The sequence below is a fragment of the Bidens hawaiensis genome, unplaced genomic scaffold (genome assembly GCF_021521415.1).
Source record: "Bidens hawaiensis isolate Kalapana, Puna unplaced genomic scaffold, B.hawaiensis_p1.1 tig00062763_1, whole genome shotgun sequence".
Taxonomy (NCBI): domain Eukaryota; kingdom Viridiplantae; phylum Streptophyta; class Magnoliopsida; order Asterales; family Asteraceae; genus Bidens; species Bidens hawaiensis.
In genome coordinates, this window is record NW_027506524.1 from 1 (window position 1) to 19,170 (window position 19,170).

A 19,170-nucleotide genomic window follows, 5' to 3' on the forward strand; every position below is an offset into this window, starting at 1 on the left:
TCACATGCAACATTTTTCAGCCAAAATCAATAAAACTTATGACTCATAAGCTCCCATAAAAGTATGAAACTACAAACATTTTTACTCTCACTTTTATGTTTATAACAAAAAACCTAATGGGATCTCACAACTGTTGTTTCATTTGCTTGTACTGTGTCGCAACACTTCGCCTAGGGGCCCACCCGGCACCCGATGTTCCTGTTTCCCCAACCCCATTCTGACCCGAGAAAGATCAAACCTTTCGCTAGTGTTTGACATCGTGGGTTGGCTCGAATGAGCCCAATTTTCCATGAATTGATAAAGATGATCGGACTTTGCATCACTTTTGTGCATCGGATTGAGCAAGGCATCAGAACAAACAAGCCCAAATTCAGCATTGGTTGACTTTTCTTCTAGATCGGAAACATGACCCCTTTTTCGTGGTATCGACGATGAAGATAACATTGGAACTACCATGGCTTCCATGTTTGGCTTACTGTAAAATGCATATAGAGATATGTTTGGTCAAATCTACTAAAAAAAATAAACATCGACTTCTTACTTTTACATTTTATCTAATAAACAATATGAGTATACTTGGGCACATGGACAACCTAAAAACGTGTCGTTGGCTTATGATGCACTTGCTGATTATTAATGAAAATAAAAAGTTAGATGCTTATTTTGTTACACAGTGTTGTTGAAACCGGACCGGACCGGCCGGTCAAACCGGTCCGACCGGGATTCGGTCCACCGACCGGTCCGGTTCACATAGTTCGCTCGGCTGACTGGGAACCGGCCGGTCCGAACCGGTTCAGCCGGTAGAACTGGAACGGTTGAATCGGTTTTCTAAGGAAAAAAATATATTTTTTTTGAAAATATCATTTTATAAGCTTGATCCGTCATTTTTGACCAAATTTGTTTGGCCGGTCTGACCGGTTCGACCGGTTGAACCGGTGAACCGGTAGGGCGTCCGGTTCGGTGTCCAGTCCGGTTATGAAAACATTACTTACATGTGTGTCTTCAAGAGAATATTTTTAGCTGCAACTACCAATTTGGCCTATTTTGACTTTAATCTAGGTACATTGTGTTTGACCTTTATTTCAAATGAATGCCTTGAAAATGTGTATTTTTAACTTTTAGGGAATATAAATTACAACAAGTCCAACACCTGTTATCTTCACAAGACGTTTTGGAAATTGGCATGGCCTTTGCGCCGTTTTGCGCTTCCACAAGCTTTCTTGAACGGTGCCGGCCTCTGTTAATATGACGCTCACAGTACTTCTGGTCACCGGCCTCTTCCCGTCGGTTCTCCTTGTAACACCCCGACCGATGGCGGATTATACTTCGGGGCGCCACGTATTGTTTCATTACTCGTGACACTATTTGGGTGTCAATATTTAATAAATACATTCTCATTGCGCACGCGCAGAACACAAATCGTAAAGTAACATAAGTCATATAACTTAAAATATTCAAATAACATAATTTGTCTTGTTACATTTTAATCTAGGTCCAAAGAAAAAGAAAACATCCTACGTGTCATTGAGATTCCCAAAAGCAGCTACAGCAAACCTGAACATGTGTTAAAATAAAACGTCAACACTTGCGTGTCGGTGAGAAATCAAGTTTAATAGATATAAATAGATAATAACAAACACTGCGCGCAACATGTGCTTAACTGGGGTTTAACATAGGGTGTAATCAGATTGTGATCAAACCTAAATAGATCATAGCTCATAGTTCAATCCGTGCTCCCAATCGAGCACAAAAACAAATAATCATACGTGCATGTGTAAACAAAACAAGAAAACCGTAAACGATAGGTCTCCCGTGTTCATCTAATGGATCCATGAAAACTTCGGAATAGGCCGAACAAAGCGGTTAATGATTCACACATACAAATAAACAGCCAAGTAAACGTCCAATACACATGGGGTTTTGCGCACATAAATTTCTTAAACAAGTTTAAGACTCAAGTTGTACGAACACATGAACATCCCAAAACGTTAAAAATAAAAGGGGATTAAGTACGAGATTACTCACCTGTAAACGGTGCGTTGAAAGATAAAGCAAGAACCAACTTTTAAACAAGCGAAAGTTAACCTATAAATAAGAGGTTATTGGTTTAACGATTGGTTTTAGTGTCTTGAATATATGCAGTAAGTATCGATTTTTGTTAGTTAAACAAATTAAAACAAAATATATATTTATATTTACCAAGACTCTGGTCAGAACAGAAGAGGAGACGGAGGCAAAGAGAGGAGTGGCGTTGCTGAAGATCTTCGGCAGAGAGCAAAGGGAGAGAGATTTGGGGAGTGTTTAAGTGTAGTGTGTGTAGTGTTAATAAACAAGAAATTAGCTTAATTTATAGAAAAACTAAGGGAACACAATCCCTTGAAAGGGGAAAAGATCTTATCAAATCAAGCAAAAGATATTAAAAAGCACAAGAAAACAAAAGCAAAAGATATCAAAAGATATGCCGGCAGCTGCAGGGGATGGGGAAAAGCTGACAGGTTACAGATCAAAGCATGGGAGGTGTCAGATAAAACACTGTTCAAGACATGCAAAAGAAGATTTCAAAAGATTATGCCAGTCACTTTTTCTGTCAACCAATAGGATTGGTGCGCATGCTGCGCCGAAAGTGGCTCTTCGGACAGATGTCGGAACTGACCTACAGTGCTCAAACAAAAGATAAGATATTTCAAAAGAATACAGGCTGACTTAAACAGAAGAAAAGACTTAAGGTCTAGCGCGAGAAGACTCGAGCGCGCGCGAGGGCGAAGGCAGACAGAGAACAATCCTTAGCGCGCCGCGGGAAGAACAACAATCCTTCGCGCGCCGCGGGAAGAACTACAATCCTTAGCGCGTCGCGGGAAGAACTACAATCCTTGGCGCGTCGCTGGGAACAGTTCGCCTCACGTATCGCAGGAACAGCTGGTCTTCACGCAGGCTTCCTTGTAAGGAGTCTGGCGCGTGGAGCTGCGCAGACATCCTTAGGCGGGAAGAACCAAAGGACAAGCAAAGAGTTAAGAGAAAAAGGGGTTCCAGGCTTAAGGGTTAAGCAGAGGGGCGGGACGGCGACAAGAGAGAAAAAGAGGCGGGACGGCGACAAGAGAGAGAAAGAGGCGGGACGGCGACAAGAGAGAGAAAGAGGCGGGACGGCGGAAAGGAATTATTATTATTAGTAAGTAATATAAAAATATATATATATATATAATTTATTTAATGCTAAATTTACAAAGATAAATAATCAAATTTTAAATCATAAAAAGAATCGGATTCGAAAACGGGTACCTGGGTCGGGTCGGATTGGGCAGTTGTCACACTCCTGCACCGTCCCGGCTCCGGATCGGAGCCGGCACATAATCCCACGCGCAACGCACCCCATCCAGCTAATCAACAAGTGTTAAAACTCAAAAACCCAAATAAAATAAATAAATTAATAAATACGAAGACATTTACTTTTTGCATCGACATAGAAGGCAAACATATTTTTTATTTATAAAACTTCCTTAAATAATTTTGATACATAGTAAACTTACTCTACCTGTAACGTTATACAAAATTTATAAAAACAAACACGTAAGCAAAACAACTGGATTTACCGGTTCCAAGTTGTTAAAAACTCTTTCACACTTTCTTGAAATGTAACATAGAGACTTCAACGTGTAAAAATTTATCAAGCTATTTTATGAGTAAAAGTTAAAGCATGTACTCGTTTTTTACAATATAATAAAAAGAAAAACCGTACGTAGTAATGAAATAGTGACATTACAATGATTTTGTCGGATATTTTCCCGCGAAGTTTGTAGAGCATTTTTGATGGGGATAAGGGGATTTGAAGGAACAGATGTGAAGAAGCGTGGATCGACTCACTGGTAGACGATCTACTTTCCTCGGGTGTGATTATACTATTTCACCGATGGTTTTCTTGGTCTGGGTTCTTCCACCTACAAAATGAACAGCACCGTCAACTTACCCCTCAGAAAGGGACAGAGGGGTCCTCTTTGGGGTAACCCTCCGGTGTGAGAATAAGTATTTGTGGAGAAGATAATAATATGTGAGTAAGGAAATCTGAGAGTATTGCTTAATAGCTGAATACTCTGTGTGATTGTGTTACTGGATGTAACTGTCTGTGATTGAATGTGATTGAATATGATTGAATGTGATATGAATGTGTTACTGTCTGTAACTGTGAATGATTGAGTGTCTCTCCTTGTGGAGTTGATGCTGTATTTATAGTGCTAGGGTTTCCACTGATTGGGCTCAGCCTTGTTGGCCTCCTCCAATTGCTCTGCGCCACGTGTCCTCTGGGACACCTGGTGCTTTCTCATTGGTTATAATCACGTGGTAGCACATGGGTTATGCTGAGTTGTCCACCTTTCATTTGGCAGCTGTCAACATCAGCATATTCTTATTCCTTAAAAAGATACCTTCTAGAAGGTTGTCTGACGTGCACAATCAAGGTTGCCCTAATCCTGATTTGGATAAGGACGAGGTTGATTATGTGCATGTGTGATATGCGCCAATCCTGAGGATGCGCGAGGTCTTCTCTTTATTCTCACGCGCAGATGTTTCATGCGCAGATGTGATATGCACGAGCGTGTGATATGCGCCGCGCGCTGATGCGCCGCGCGCATATGTGATATGCGTGAGCATATGTGAGCCTGGGCATATGATGCCTGAGCATGTGTGGTGCCTGGGCATATGATGCTTGAGCATGTGTGGTGCCTGGGCATATGATGCCTGAGCATATGTGATATGCGCCATGCGCATAGGTTTTGGCTTTGTGACATTTCAAGCCTCTTGTCCATATCTTGTGGGTTGACCCGCCTCGCTCGGTGTTGAGGCGGGTACATACCTCTTCAAGCCCCCCCAGTCTAATGTGTGTCTTGTCTCGCGCGAGCGAGGTAAGACAGATGTTAGACTAAATAGTTTGCTCTTTTAGTAGGGGTTTGTCTTTTTCTTCTTATTATTCATCGTTGCGCGAAATTCTATCCTTTTGGTTGCAAACGAATCGTCTGTGTACGTGGTTGGTTGTTGCTGACGTGGGTCAGTGATGGAGACGTGTCAGACCTTTCGTGTGCTCGAGGTGCTACAGTTGCCTTTCGTGTCCCCTCACATGCTGTCAGGGACACGTGTCGCGCTCGCGTTGGTCCGTTCCTGCGAGTGGTGGCGCGTGAACTCTGGCAGCAGCCGTATAGTTTCCTTTCATGTCCCCTCACACAGTGTCAGGGACACGTGTCGCGCTCGCATTGGATTAAACCTGCGAGTGGGGGCGCGTGAAGTCCGTTCAGCACCAAAATTTCTCTCTCCTGGGCCTATAAAAGCCAGCCCTTAGAGTTTTTTTTATCCTTCATCTTCTTGTTTATTCTTCTGAGCTTTTCTTTGTTTGTCTTCTGATTATCTTTGTTCTGCTTCCCAAATATCTGTTGTTCAGAAGCATCGTTTATTCTTTGTCACCGTTGTATGTCTGATAGCTCAGACAACACAATCTCCCCCATACATTGCCGTAGAAAATCGTTAGTAATGTCTACATTGAAGAAGACCGGCAAGGGGAAGAAGGCTGCTGAGGTCTCATCGGAGGAGGTAGGGAGGACCAAGGCGGTGAAGAGGTGGAATGAAATCCCCTGCAAATTGAGGCAGGCTGATCTTGACAGCCTTATTGCCTCTCAGGGTTTTCCCCCCCTGTTTGGCTGCATGTTGCCTGTGGCCGGGCAAACGGCGGCGGACCCGCCTGCCGGCTATATATCCTTGTATAGCCACTTTTTCACCCACTGCAACCTTCGTCTCCCGATGACAAGGTTTGTGGGTGCACTGCTTCAGTTTTATGGGATTCATATATCCCAAGTCCATCCATTTGGACTTGTGCGCATGACTCACTTTGAGTTCATGTGCAAATCCCAGCGCGAGGAGCCCACCCCTCGGCGCTTTCAATTTTTTTATAAGCCCAAGATCCAAGATTCTTGGTTCTCTTTCGTTCCTCGCAGTCAGAAGGTGAAGTGCTCCACTGTTTCATTCAAGAGCCTTCATGACTGGTCTGAGAGGTTTTTCTATATAAGGGCTGGTGTGATCCCCATCCGCATGACCATGCGCGCGCTTTCTTCTGCGCCTGCGGATGTGGGTGTCCTCAAGAACCCAACTGGCGCCTGGGTTAATAAGCTGACCGCTGAACCATCCCCTGCCAAGAACATTTGTGAGGAGGCGCTGGTGGGGGTTGGTATGAGCAAGAGGTGGGCGGACAGCGCGCTTGAGCCCGTTATCCAAGTCGACGGCTTGCGTAAGTTTATCTCATTGCTTTGTTTCTGCGCGAATAAAATTATTTTTGGTGATATCATTTGACTTGTTTTGTGCAGTCACCAAGGAGTATATCCACACCGCATATGATGAGCATATGGAGGGTGGCTCCGTCGCGCTCGGCGCTGGGGAGGTTGGTTTCCCTGATCGCTTTGATGACATGTTCATCCCTGTTGATCTGGGATTTGTCTTCGACAGCGATGCGCCTGGTAAGCCTTTGTACTTATGCATTTTCCTTTATAATACCAAATTTTGCTAACACTTCTGTTGCATGTATTGTAGATGCGCTTGAAAACTACGAGCTGGAGCTCGCGGAAGAGGAGGAGGAGGAGGAGGCGCCCCAACTAAAGCGTAAAGCTAAGGGGAAAACAGGCGCATGGGCCAGTAAGAAACAGAACAAAGATGTTGCCCCTGTTGTTCAGGATCCTCCTACTCAGGCGGGGGGATTTGGGAAAACCCAGGAGTTTACCACCAAGGTTTCCCTGTCTTCCCTGCCTCAAAAAGTGGGCAGACCTCCTGTCCACCTGAGGTATGGTGCCACTACCTCCTCCCTTCGCGCGGCGGAAAAGGGAAGCGATGTTGCGCCTTCGACAGGTATACTTTGCTTATCCTTTGCTTCTTTTATGGTTCTATGAGCGCGATTCTGATTGAATTACTAATGAATCTTTGCTCACTCAAATGTTTGTAGAGCCGGCGACAGCGCAACAAGATGCCGATGCTGCGCCGGAGCTCGCTTCGAAGTCCCCCGTTTTACCCTCAAAGAAGGGTAGAATGGACTTCATGGCGATGTTTGCTGCGCGAACGGAGTTGCGCCAAGGTACGTATTGCGCTCTAATTTTCTGACTTTCTTTTAGATCTATTCATGAACCACTTCTTTTTGTTGATTTTTTCATAGAAGCCGTAGCTGGCGTACAAGCTTCTGGTGGCACTTCTGGCGCCGGTGCCAGCGCCGTTGGCTCTGCTCCTGCTCCTGCAAGCGATGAATCTCCCCTCATCGGCATTACTAAGGAGCAGGAGGCCGTTTTGCGCGCCGACTTGGCGGCGTCGAGACCTCCCTCACCTCCTCCTGCGCACAGCCCTCCCTGCGAGACCGATTTTGATTCTAGGTCTCAGGAGAAGAGGCCTATTTCAGAGGAGGGTGAGGAGTTTGAAGTTGAAGACTCCGCAGGCGCCCGCGCCAGCCCTGCAGCGCCACGAGGTTTCGCGGCGGAGCCTTCTCGTGGGGCTGGCGCTGACTTTTCTGCTTCATCCCCGCAGGTATAGGTTAATTTTTGTTCCGCTGCGCGGACTTCCATCTTAGTGTTTTGATAACTTAGATAATTACTTTGCTTTTGCAGGAATCCGATCACATTTACCGCCCGAGATGGAATATTACTGAAGACAGCACCTTTCAGTCCATGGGTGTGTGTGCGGAATTCTGGGCTCATGCTGTGCCTCCATCTGAAAGGAGGTTCCAGGAGGACCGCGCTCGCGACGACCTGCTCAACGACCATATGTTTGCTGGGTCGGCCTTCTTTGCTGCCTCCCAAGAGCTTCGCTCTGATTACGTAAAAGTACGTGATGCTCTTGCGGAAGCCAAGCAAGAGGCTAAGGTGTCTGCTTGGCATCTTTCTGATGCTCACGAGAGAGCTGAGAAGCTCCAAGCCGAGCTCAGTGAGAACAGAGCCAGTGCCAACAGCGCCTTCGTGAAGCGCGGTCATGAGCTTCAGGCTGCGCGGGAGAAGCTGCAGGCGGCGGACGCGGACGCAGCCAAGTACTCGCGCCGAGCGCGCGAGTTGGAGTTTGAGGCGGAGGCGCGTGACCAAGCTCTTGTCCAGTCTATAACTGAAAAATCATCACTGGAGAGTGAGGTTGCGCGCCTGAAGAGGGAGCTGGCGGCCGCGCAGGCCGATAAAGATGAAGCCCTGGCGACGGCAGCGTCTAGCCAGGAAGCACTTGATGCTGCGCGGGCTGAAAAAGAAGAAATCTTGGCGGCAGCAGCGTCCGACAAAGAGGAGCTGAAAAAGACTAAGGAAACTGTTGAGTTATTAAACTCTCAGGTTCCTGCCCTCGAGACGTCTGTTGCTGGCCTCGCGCAGGATCGCTAATGGCTGATCTCACAGGGCATGACTCGTTGCGCTTACGCGATGAAATACTCAGGCGAGTTTCAGGCCCTGGTGATGGATTGCAACGCTGCCGCGCGCTTGGTGGGCCGGGCTGAAGGGTTCACGGATGGTTACGAGTATGGCATGTTGAAGAAGAACCCATCCGAGTACCCTTATCAGAGCGACGCGGCCTGCGCGGAAATGGCCGCGATGGGGGAGAAGTATATGAATACTCCCATTCCCATCCTTGCACAAGTATTTTAACCTTAATGATATTTGACTTATTTTCTAAGTCTTTTTGTACTCATATTTTTGCTTATGATTTGCAGATATCCGCGCTTGCTGACCAGCCCGATCTCGTCGCGCTAAAGAAATTACTTGACGAGTGCGAAGGGGCTGGCGGCGGCGATGATGGCGCGGCGAATGCTGGCGTTGCTAGCGGCTCTGGCGTGGCCAAAGGATCCGCTCCTGACACTGTCGTGCTCGAAGACTCCATTCAAGATGAACAACTTGACTATGGTCAGTTTGGAGATGATGAGGAGCAGGCTGCGCCAGATGCTGAGGGCGATGATGAGGATGATGAAGAGGCTGATGTCAACGTGGAGACTTGAGAAGCCCTTCATGTTTTTTTTTTTTTTATTTTTATTTGTAGTTTGTATCTCATCTTGTAAACTTGTGAATTTCAATGCTTTTGAATGAAATTCTGTTTTTCCCTTCTTCGCATGTTGCGCATTCCCATCCATCTCTTTATATAAGATATGCTTGCACGTTGGAATAAGAACAAGGTTGTAATGAATTTATTATACTTAACCCTTGTCATATTGTAAGTGATTTTGCCATATCTTGATTATGTTGACACGTGTCTTGGCGCTTTCATTATTCCTCTTTTGCGCGACGTTATCGCGCGTTTATGGAATTATGAGTTTTTTAGCCTTACGTGTCAATGTGTTACTCAGATATCCATTACAATTTTATGCGCGACCTCGACCTGAGACCTTAACAACTATGTTTTGGCATTTGCTTTGCCTTAGTTGTGTTTAGGTATTTTATGGTCAGGCTGCGCAGCATGTAGGATGGATTTTGTGAGTTATTTGAGCTAAGGCTCACATTATTGGGCTAAGGCCCTGACGTTTCAGAGTTAAGACTCTTTAACGCGTTTGCGCATGTATGTTTTACTTCGTTTTATTTTGTTTTGATGTCAATACAATGTTGTCATATTGCTCAAAATTAATAAATGGAAGTGTGAAACATGTATGCAAAAGGTAGTAGAATTGGGCTAAGGCCCTGACGTTTTAGAGTTAAGACTCGTTAACGCGTTTGAGCTTGAAGCTCGCGCATGTATGTTTTACTTCGTTTTTATTTCGTTTTGATGTCAATACTATGTTGTCATATTACTCAAAACTAATAAAGGGAAGTGTGAAACATGTATGCAAAAGGTGATAGAATCCACATTAAGAGAAAATAGCGCGTATCATTATTCATAATGGCTTATCAAGCCTTGATTACAAACTTGACAATTTTTACATGAAACATTTTCTAAGCTGTGCCGCGTTCCATGCGCGCGGGATCTTCTTTCCATTCAAATCTTTTAAGGCGTATGCGCCTTTTCCCAATTCTTCCAAGACTTGATATGGTCCCTCCCAATTGGGGGACATTTTTCCCGGTGGTATCGCGCGGCTTGCTTCATTGTTTCGAAGGACAAAATCATTTTTCTTGAAGTGGCATTCTTTCACGCGCTGGTTGTAATATTTTTCCAGTTTTTTCTTGTATTTTGCTTCACTGATGATAGCCGCCTCTCTGCGCCCTTCAAGTAAGTTGAGATCCAACCTTCTTTCGCGCTCATTATCAATCTTGCTCATCATGAGCACTCTATGGGATGGGCATCCAACTTCTGCTGGAATCATTGCCTCTGTTCCATAGGTTAGGCTGAACGGGGATTCGCCATTGCTTGTTTTGCTTAATGTCCTGTGTGCCCACAGGACATTAGGTAGTTCTTCGACCCAAGAATGGGATTCTCCCTCCAACCTTTTCTTCAACCCATTTAACAAGCTTTGGTTCGCGCGTTCCACTTGTCCATTCCCCTGAGGGTGATAAACTGAAGTGAAAATTTGGTTGATGCGCAATTCCTTGAGCCAGCTGGATATCTTCTTATCAGTGAATTGCTTGCCATTATCGCTCACAATTTCCATGGGCAAGCCAAAACGGCATATGATGTGGCTCCAGATAAACTGCTTCATCACTTCGGCTGTGATTTTTGCTATTGGCTTGGCTTCAACCCATTTTGTGAAATAGTCTACTGCCACCACCAAAAAGTTTACTCGCCCAGGCGCTTGCGGTAGGGGACCCACAATGTCGATTGCCCATTTGTGGAAAGGCCATGCGGAGGTCACTGGAATCAAATTGTTCTTTGGCCGCATGGTGTTTGGCGCATAGCTCTGACATGCTTTGCATTTTTGGATCTCTTTTAAAGCATCCAAGTACATGCCTGGCCAATAGTAGCCTGCGCTCATTGCCTTGGCAACCACCATGCGCGGGCCAGCATGAATTCCACAGATTCCTTCGTGTATCTCTCTGATCACATAGCTTGCTTCCTCAGCATCTAGGCATTTCATGAGCGGCCCAAGATAAGAGCGTCGATATAATGTACCGTCAAGCAGTTCATAGTTCTGCGCCTTGTGTCTTATCTTCCTCGCTTGCGCGCGATCATCTGGTACCTTTCCCTCCTTCAAGAATTCCATTATTGGAGTTATCCATGATGAAGGGGTTGTATGAGTTACCAGGACAGACTTCGCTACCACCGACGGGTTGCTCATTACTTCTACCCTGACATCTTTGCCAAAGTGATCAAAACTGGTTGATGCCATCTTACTCAGCGCGTCTGCAGATTTGTTTTCACTGCGCGGAATATGAATGATTCTGAAGCAGTCAAATTGCTCGATGAGCTTTTTCGCCTGCTCTAGATATAGAGGCATGGTGTTCTCCTTGGCATCATAAAGGCCATTGACCTGTGCTGCTACCAAGTATGAATCAACATGGGCCTCTAGCTTTTTAACCCCGAATTTGTGCGCGATGCGCAGGCCAGCCAGCAGGGCTTCATACTCAGCCTTATTGTTGGTGCTCTTGAAGTCCAACCTGATGGCGTAAGTATATTCATGATTCTCTGGATCCACCAGTTTGAGACCTGCGCCGGAACCTTCATTGTTTGAAGCTCCGTCAGTGAACAATCTCCAAACATTTTCTTCATCATTGGCTCGCGGAGGGTCTACCTCGCGCTGAGCCTCTTCAATTCTTCCTTCTGGGACTTCTGCAATGAAGTCAGCCAAGACTTGTCCCTTTATTGCTGGACGGGGCTTATAGGAGATCGTGTACACTCCTAATTCCAGCGCCCACTTTGTCAGCCTTCCTGAGAGCGCGGGGCGCCGCAAGACTTGCTGGATGTTGTAACCAGTCAGAACTTCAATGGGATGACCATTGAAATATCTATGAAGCTTGCGCGACGCGTGTGTTAGTGATAAAACTAACTTTTCCATGATGGAGTAGCGCGTCTCAGGATCTGTCAGCACCCGACTCACATAGTATATTGGCGTTTGGATTCCCTTGCGATCCACCAATAATACTGCGCCGATGGCGCGCTCTCCTGCTGATAGGTATAATGTCAAAGTTTCACCAGGAAGAGGAGCTGTGAGCTCGGGCAGATTTATCAAACATTCTTTAATCTCACTGAAAGCCTGCTCGGCCTCAGGAGTCCATTTGAACTGACTTTTCTTTAAGCAGTTTCTCAATGTATTGACAAATGGGGTAGATTTGGTTGCATGGTTCGCTAGGAACCTGTTGATTGATACCAATCTACCATTCAGCTTCTGAACTTCTTTCATGGTGGATGGCGAGGGCATGCCAAGGATGGCCTCCACCTTCTCAGGGTTCACCTTGAAACCATCCTTGGTGACCATTACACCTAGAAATTTTCCTTCTAGTACGCCGAAAGTACATTTGCTCGGATTGAGCTTCATGTTAACTTCCTTTAGGCGCCCAAGGGTTTCTTCGATGTCTTTGAGCATTTGCTTTTCCTCCCTGCTCTTGATCACCAAATCATCCACATAGACTTCTAGGTTTCTTCCGATTTGCTCGCTGAAAACGGCGTCCATAAGTCTTTGGTAGGTGGCGCCCGCATTCTTCAAACCAAATGGCATTTTTGTGTAGCAAAAAACACCCTTGTCGGTTCTAGATGCGGTCTTGTCCTCATCTTGTGGTGCCATTTGAATCTGGTGATAGCCTTTGTAGGCATCCAGGAAACATTTTAGCTTGAATGGCGCCACGGAGTCCACCTTTGCATCGATGTTTGGTAGGGGGTAACAATCCTTTGGGCACGCTTTGTTGAGGTCCTTGAAGTCAATGCACATCCTCCATGACCCGTTACTTTTCTTTACCATCACAGGATTGGCTACCCATGTCTGGTATCGTATCGGGCGGATGATGTTTGCGCGCAATAGGTCCTCAACCTGTTCATTCATGGCCCTCGCCTTTTCATCCCTCATGATTCTCTTCTTTTGAGCAATTGGCTCTACAGACTTGAAGGTGTTTATAGAATGCTGCGCCAGGTCTCGCGGAACCCCAGTCATATCAGAGTGTTGCCACGCGAAGACCGACATATATGCTGTGAGCAATCTTTTCATTCTCACCCTCGTGTCGTCTGATATCGTAGCGCCAATTGTGATTTTTTGCTCCGGGAACTTCGGGTTGAGAATCCATTCCTCTGGCGCATTTTCTGCCATTGGAATTTTTATTCTCCCCTCCCGCGGAGTACTTGTCACTGCGCACAAATGATCCCGGTATACAAAAGTTACACCTGTTGGTGTTGGGAACCCCAACGCGCCGTGCGCTGGCGACGGTATGGCATTAAATTGGGCAATCGTTCCCCTACCCAAGATCATATTGTGGCAAAAAGTGGTGGGCAAGACCAAGAAGTTAACAACTTTGGCTCGCGTGTGTTTCTCATCCCCCATAGTTAGCTCAAATTGTATTTGACCTAGGGGATGAATGATTTCATTGGAAACACCAGAGATCGGCGCATTCACAATTTCAAGCCTTGCTTGGTCTGCCGGATCCAGTTTCCTGAAACATTGCTCATACATTATGTCTGATTCGCTACCAGTGTGACATCTGACCCGATCCGACCCGACCCAGGTACCCGTTTCTCTGACCCGATCTCTTTCTTTTATGATTTAATATTTATTTATACTTATATTTTACTTTTAATAATAATAATATATTTTCCTTCCCGCCTCTTCCTCTCTCTTCCTTCCCGCCGTCCCGTCCCTCTTCTTCTCTCTTTCCGCCTTCTTTTCCCTCTTGTCGCCGTCCCGCCCTTACGCCTTGTTTCCCTCTTTTTCTTCTAACTCTTTGCTTGTCCTTTGTTCCTTCCCGCCTAAGGTTGTCTGCGCAACTCCACGCGCCAGACTCATTACAAGGAAGCCTGCGTGAAGACCACCTGTTACTGCGATACGCGAGACGAACTGTCCCCGCAGCGCGCTAAGGATTTTAGTTCTTCCCGCGGCGCGCTATGGATACCGTTCTTCCCGCGACGCGCTAAGGAATATAGTTCTTCTCGCGACGCTCTTAGAATTGAAGTTCTTCCCGCGGCGCGCTTAGAAATGTAGTTCTTCCCGCGACGCGTTAAGGTTGGTTCTGTCTGCCTTCGCGCTCGCGCACTCTTGACCTTCTGTGTCAAGCTTTCTCGCACTAAACCCTTTGAGTTTTCTTCTGTTTAATCTAGCCGTTTGCTTTTGTGACGTCTTATCTCCTGTGTTGTTGACCTGACCTATCTTATGTCTGAAAAGCCACTTTTGGCGCAGCATGCGCACCAACCCCATTGGTTGACAGAAAAAGTGACTGACATTATCTTTTGAGATCTGCTTTTCCATGCTTGACCAGTACCTTTATCTGACCCGCCCATGCCTGTTTACTGTTCCCTGTCAGCTTTATCTTGCCCCCTGCAGCTGCCATATCTTTTGATATCTTTTGCTTTTGGAATCTTTTGCTTTTTGAGATCTTTTCCCCCTTTTCTAGGGATTGTGTTCCCTAGGGTTTCTCTATAAATAATAATGCTATTTTCTTAACACTACACACACAAACACTTATTATCTTTCTCTTCCTTTGCTCTCTGCCGTTGTCCTTCAGCCGCCTCCTCTCTTTGCCTCCGTTTTCTCCTCTCTTCTGCCCAGATTTCCGGTAATATATAATATATATTATATAATAATTCTTATTAATTATGCTAACTTGTAATCAAGACTTAAAACAAATCATTAAAACAATAATCTTATTTATAGGTTAACTTGTGCTTGTTTAAAGTTGGTTCTTGCTTTATCTTACACCGCATCGTTTATCATGTGAGTAATCTCGTACCTAATCCCTTTTTATTTTTAATGTTTTGGGATGTTCATGTGTTCGTACAAACTTAGAGTCTTAAACTTGTTTATGAACTTTAGTCGCGCAGTATCCCATGTGTTGAGGACGTTTACTTGGCTGTTTATTTGTATGTGTGTATCATTAACCGCTTTGTTCGGCCTATTCCGAAGTTTTCATGGATCCATTAGATGAACACGGGAGACCTATCGTTTACGGTTTTCTTTGTTTACACTTGCACAGATGTTTTCTCGTTTTTGTGCTCATTTGGGAGCACGGATTGAACTATGAACTATGAGCTATGATCTATTTAGGCTTGATCACAATCTGATTACACCCTTGTTAAACACCAGACATACACGTGTTGCGCGCAGATTTATTGTTATCTATGTATGATATTAAACTTGATTTCTCACAAACACGCAAGTGTTTGACGTTTATTTTAACACATGTTCAGGTTTGCAGTAGCTGTTTTGGAGCTTGTGGACACGTAGGAAGTTTTCTTTATTTTGGACCTAGATTAAAATGTATCAAGACAAGTTTTTGCTGTTCGAATATTATGATTTATAATATATTGATTTATGATGATTTATGTTATCTTGTTTACTTTGCGCGTGCGCGAATGAATGTATTTATTAAATATTGACACCCAATAGTGTCACGAGTAATGAAACAATATGTGGCGCCCCGATGTATAATCCGCCTTTGGTCGGGGTGTTACAACCAGTGTCCACCAGGACTTTTGACACTTCGTAATGAGCAATGTGTGTAGTGATAACAAGAGGACTGCTGATGGAAGGGCCTCCCTGATTCTTGGGAAGATTACTTGTTGCTCGCGCCAATCTCCTTGTATTTGCGCGCTTCTCTTTCTTGACGTTTGCCCTTGCCTTCCTCCCTCGGCTACACAGATTCTTTTGTACTTTTTGCTGGCAGAGGCTCCTTCTGGTTGTTCATTTTCTGGCCTTGAGTTTTTTATCAGGTGAGCCAGCTTGCCTGATTTCACATCCTTCTCAATTGCATCCTTCAAGTGGTGGCATGCGTCGGTGTTGTGTCCTGTGGATTTGTGAAACTCACAGTACTTGCCACTGTCTGATGGTCCCTTGTAGTGTAGTGGCTTGGGGCTTTTGAAGTGGACGTTCTCTGTGCTTAATACCTGTGAAGGCGTTTTAGTGAGGGGAGTCCATATTCTTGGCAGAGGTCTGTTAGGATCTCTGCCGCCCTCCCTCTTGTCACCCTCCCCGCGATTACGAACATCTTTTTGGGGCTGGGGTGAGCTTGGTTGCGCCTGATTTTCTGCGGAAGAAAAACTGGTTGGTTGCAACCTGGACCATACCGAGTTCTGCTTGCCCCTCTTTTCTTTGCTGCGCGGTGACTCAGCTTAATGCGCTCTTTCTCTTGCCCTATCCTGGGCAATTTGTTTTTCATTCCTCGCGAAAACTCGCGATGCTTCCATTAACTTGGCCCACGTGGTGGGCATGCCATCTCTGCTTACGAGAGCCCGGCGGAGTTGATCACTGCGCGCGCCTTGTATAAAGGCCACGCGCAGGAGTTGCTCAGTTATACCTCCGATTGCCAGAGATTCCTGATTGAAACGAGTGATGTAGTCTTCAATCGTTTCATCATTCCTGCGCACGCAGTGCATGATGTCATCAGGATCGCGCGTGTGTCTGCGCTGCTATACGAAGTGGGCTTGGAACTTTTCCAATAGTTCCTCGAACCCATCAATTTGCCCAGTCGGCAAGCTCTCGAACCAGACACGCGCCGCGCCCGTGAGGCAGCGAGCAAACATGTGACACCATGTTGACATCGTCCAGCTCTCTAGGTTTCCCGTGTTGTAAAAACCTTGCAAGAAATCGTCTGGATCTGTTGTGCCGTCATATTTACCCAAACCACTTGGCATCTTGGTTTTGTGCTGGATGGGAGCCTTCGCGATGCGCTTAGTGAACTTTGAATGTTTCACCAAGATGGCTGGTCTATATGGTGTGGTTACGTCCACTTGCCCTCTAACTGGTGGGCTGTACGGCATGTGCAGATCCAGATCGGCTCTGGCTCCAGGCGCCATGTTCACAGGCGCGCGGAGCTGTGAGCCTCCTGCATGAGTATCTCGCGTCTTCCTCATGCTGTGCACTTCTTCATCACTGAACTCAGTATGTGCAGTGTGAACAGAATGTCCTTCTTCCGGCGCGCGCGGCCTTTTTGTTCCATGAACAGTTTGCTTATCAAGCGCTTGCCTTTGTGTTAAGTCGGCTAGCTTTTTCTGTTTGACCATGTCATTATACTTGTCCATTAGACGCCGCTGCTCGTTTATGAGCCATTCTTTAGGATCATTTGTTTCATCTTCTGGACCCATTGGTCCTTTTTGTTTCGCGCCGGCAAGATTTTGTAACGTGAGATCGTCTGGAGGAGTTTCAGTCTGGCCGTGAGGAGTTGTGATGAAGGGACGGTTACTGGTGGTGCGCGTAGAATCACGCGGCCCCCTCAGAAACTGCTGTCCCTCATTAACATCCTCACGTTCAATATCCTCCAGAACTTGATCAACGTTATGAACGCCAGAAACCATGGTGATTTTTTTTATATATAGATCTTTTGAGATCTGATTGCCGTTGTAACAGTGGATGGCGCCAATGAAGAAGCGTGGATCGACTCACTGGTAGACGATCTACTTTCCTCGGGTGTGATTATACTATTTCACCGATGGTTTTCTTGGATCTGGGTTCTTCCACCTACAAAATGAACAGCACCGTCAACTTACCCCTCAGAAAGGGACAGAGGGGTCCTCTTTGGGGTAACCCTTCGGTGTGAGAATAAGTATTTGTGGAGAAGATAATAATATGTGAGTAAGGAAATCTGAGAGTATTGCTTAATAGCTGAATACTCTGTGTGATTGTGTTACTGGATGTAACTGTCTGTGATTGAATGTGATTGAATATGATTGAATGTGATATGAATGTGTTACTGTCTGTAACTGTGAATGATTGAGTGTCTCTCCTTGTGGAGTTGATGCTGTATTTATAGTGCTAGGGTTTCCACTGATTGGGCTCAGCCTTGTTGGCCTCCTCCAATTGCTCTGCGCCACGTGTCCTCTGGGACACCTGGTGCTCTCTCATTGGTTATAATCACGTGGTAGCACATGGGTTATGCTGAGTTGTCCACCTTTCATTTGGCAGCTGTCAACATCAGCATATTCTTATTCCTTAAAAAGATACCTTCTGGAAGGTTGTATGACGTGCACAATCAAGGTTGCCCTAATCCTGATTTGGATAAGGACGAGGTTGATTATGTGCATGTGTGATATGCGCCAATCCTGAGGATGCGCGAGGTCTTCTCTTTATTCTCACGCGCAGATGTTTCATGCGCAGATGTGATATGCACGAGCGTGTGATATGCGCCGCGCGCTGATGCGCCGCGCGCATATGTGATATGCGTGAGCATATGTGAGCCTGGGCATATGATGCCTGAGCATGTGTGGTGCCTGGGCATATGATGCCTGAGCATGTGTGGTGCCTGGGCATATGATGCCTGAGCATATGTGATATGCGCCATGCGCATAGGTTTTGGCTTTGTGACATTTCAAGCCTCTTGTCCATATCTTGTGGGTTGACCCGCCTCGCTCGGTGTTGAGGCGGGTACATACCTCTTCAAGATGCATTTGCAGTGATGTATTTGTATATTAAAGCTTGGTGTTCTAGCTCCATCCACTGTGATGGTGTAAACTGGGCCCCACTTCCGTAACCAGCTGCAACTAATCTATAAATAAAAAGTTGAAATATATTAATTAATGTAACAAGAATATAAGAAGAGTACTACTACTTTGTGTGTTTTGTAAAGAGAAGCTGAGCATATTATGATGGTTGTTATGTTGTAATAGCATTGAGTTGGAGATGCCATCTTCTTCATAATTGTGTTGGGTATAGAATCCGCCTCCAGATCCGACCCGTTTGGGGTTAGGATGCAAGTCTTCCCAAGAGATCATGTTTGTGGTGTTGGTTTCTGAAGCCACAAACTCCATGTGGTTAGAGCAAGAGTTTTGAGTTAAGTTTGTGGTTGAAGAGACATGTATATATGTAAAGGATGAACAAGTTACAAGTGAGTGTGTTTGTTTGGTTTAAGCTTTAGAGTGATGGTGTTTATGAAGGGATAAAGATGTTTTATTCAAATTTGATAAGAATTTTGTTAAAATAAATACCTCGAACATAAAATAATAAGACATTTGGGGAGCTGGTTTACATACGTCATACTTTTAGATGTGCTATTGTTTCTGTCACAACAGGTTTCTCGTTTCACAGTCATTTTTTTATGAATTTCTACCATCTCTTTCTCTTTCGTCTCTCTTCCACGTGTATTGTAACATCACGGCTTCTCGTACCACCAATATTGTCCGCTTTGTCTCCGATGGGTTGCCCAT

General features: G+C 45.5%; 1 protein-coding gene across 1 annotated transcript; it reads right to left on the reverse strand.

Moving 5' to 3' along the window:
• Window positions 1-131: 131 nt before the first annotated feature.
• Window positions 132-18,774, reverse strand: LOC143618070 (growth-regulating factor 2-like). The gene is made up of 6 exons (XM_077090407.1): window positions 18,573-18,774; window positions 18,411-18,501; window positions 3,758-3,834; window positions 3,307-3,374; window positions 1,151-1,293; window positions 132-490 (listed from the first exon to the last, which is right to left on the reverse strand). The coding sequence occupies exons 1-6, from the start codon at window positions 18,772-18,774 to the stop codon at window positions 139-141; spliced, it is 933 nt and encodes a 310-aa protein (XP_076946522.1). The 3' UTR covers window positions 132-138.
• Window positions 18,775-19,170: the final 396 nt, after the last annotated feature.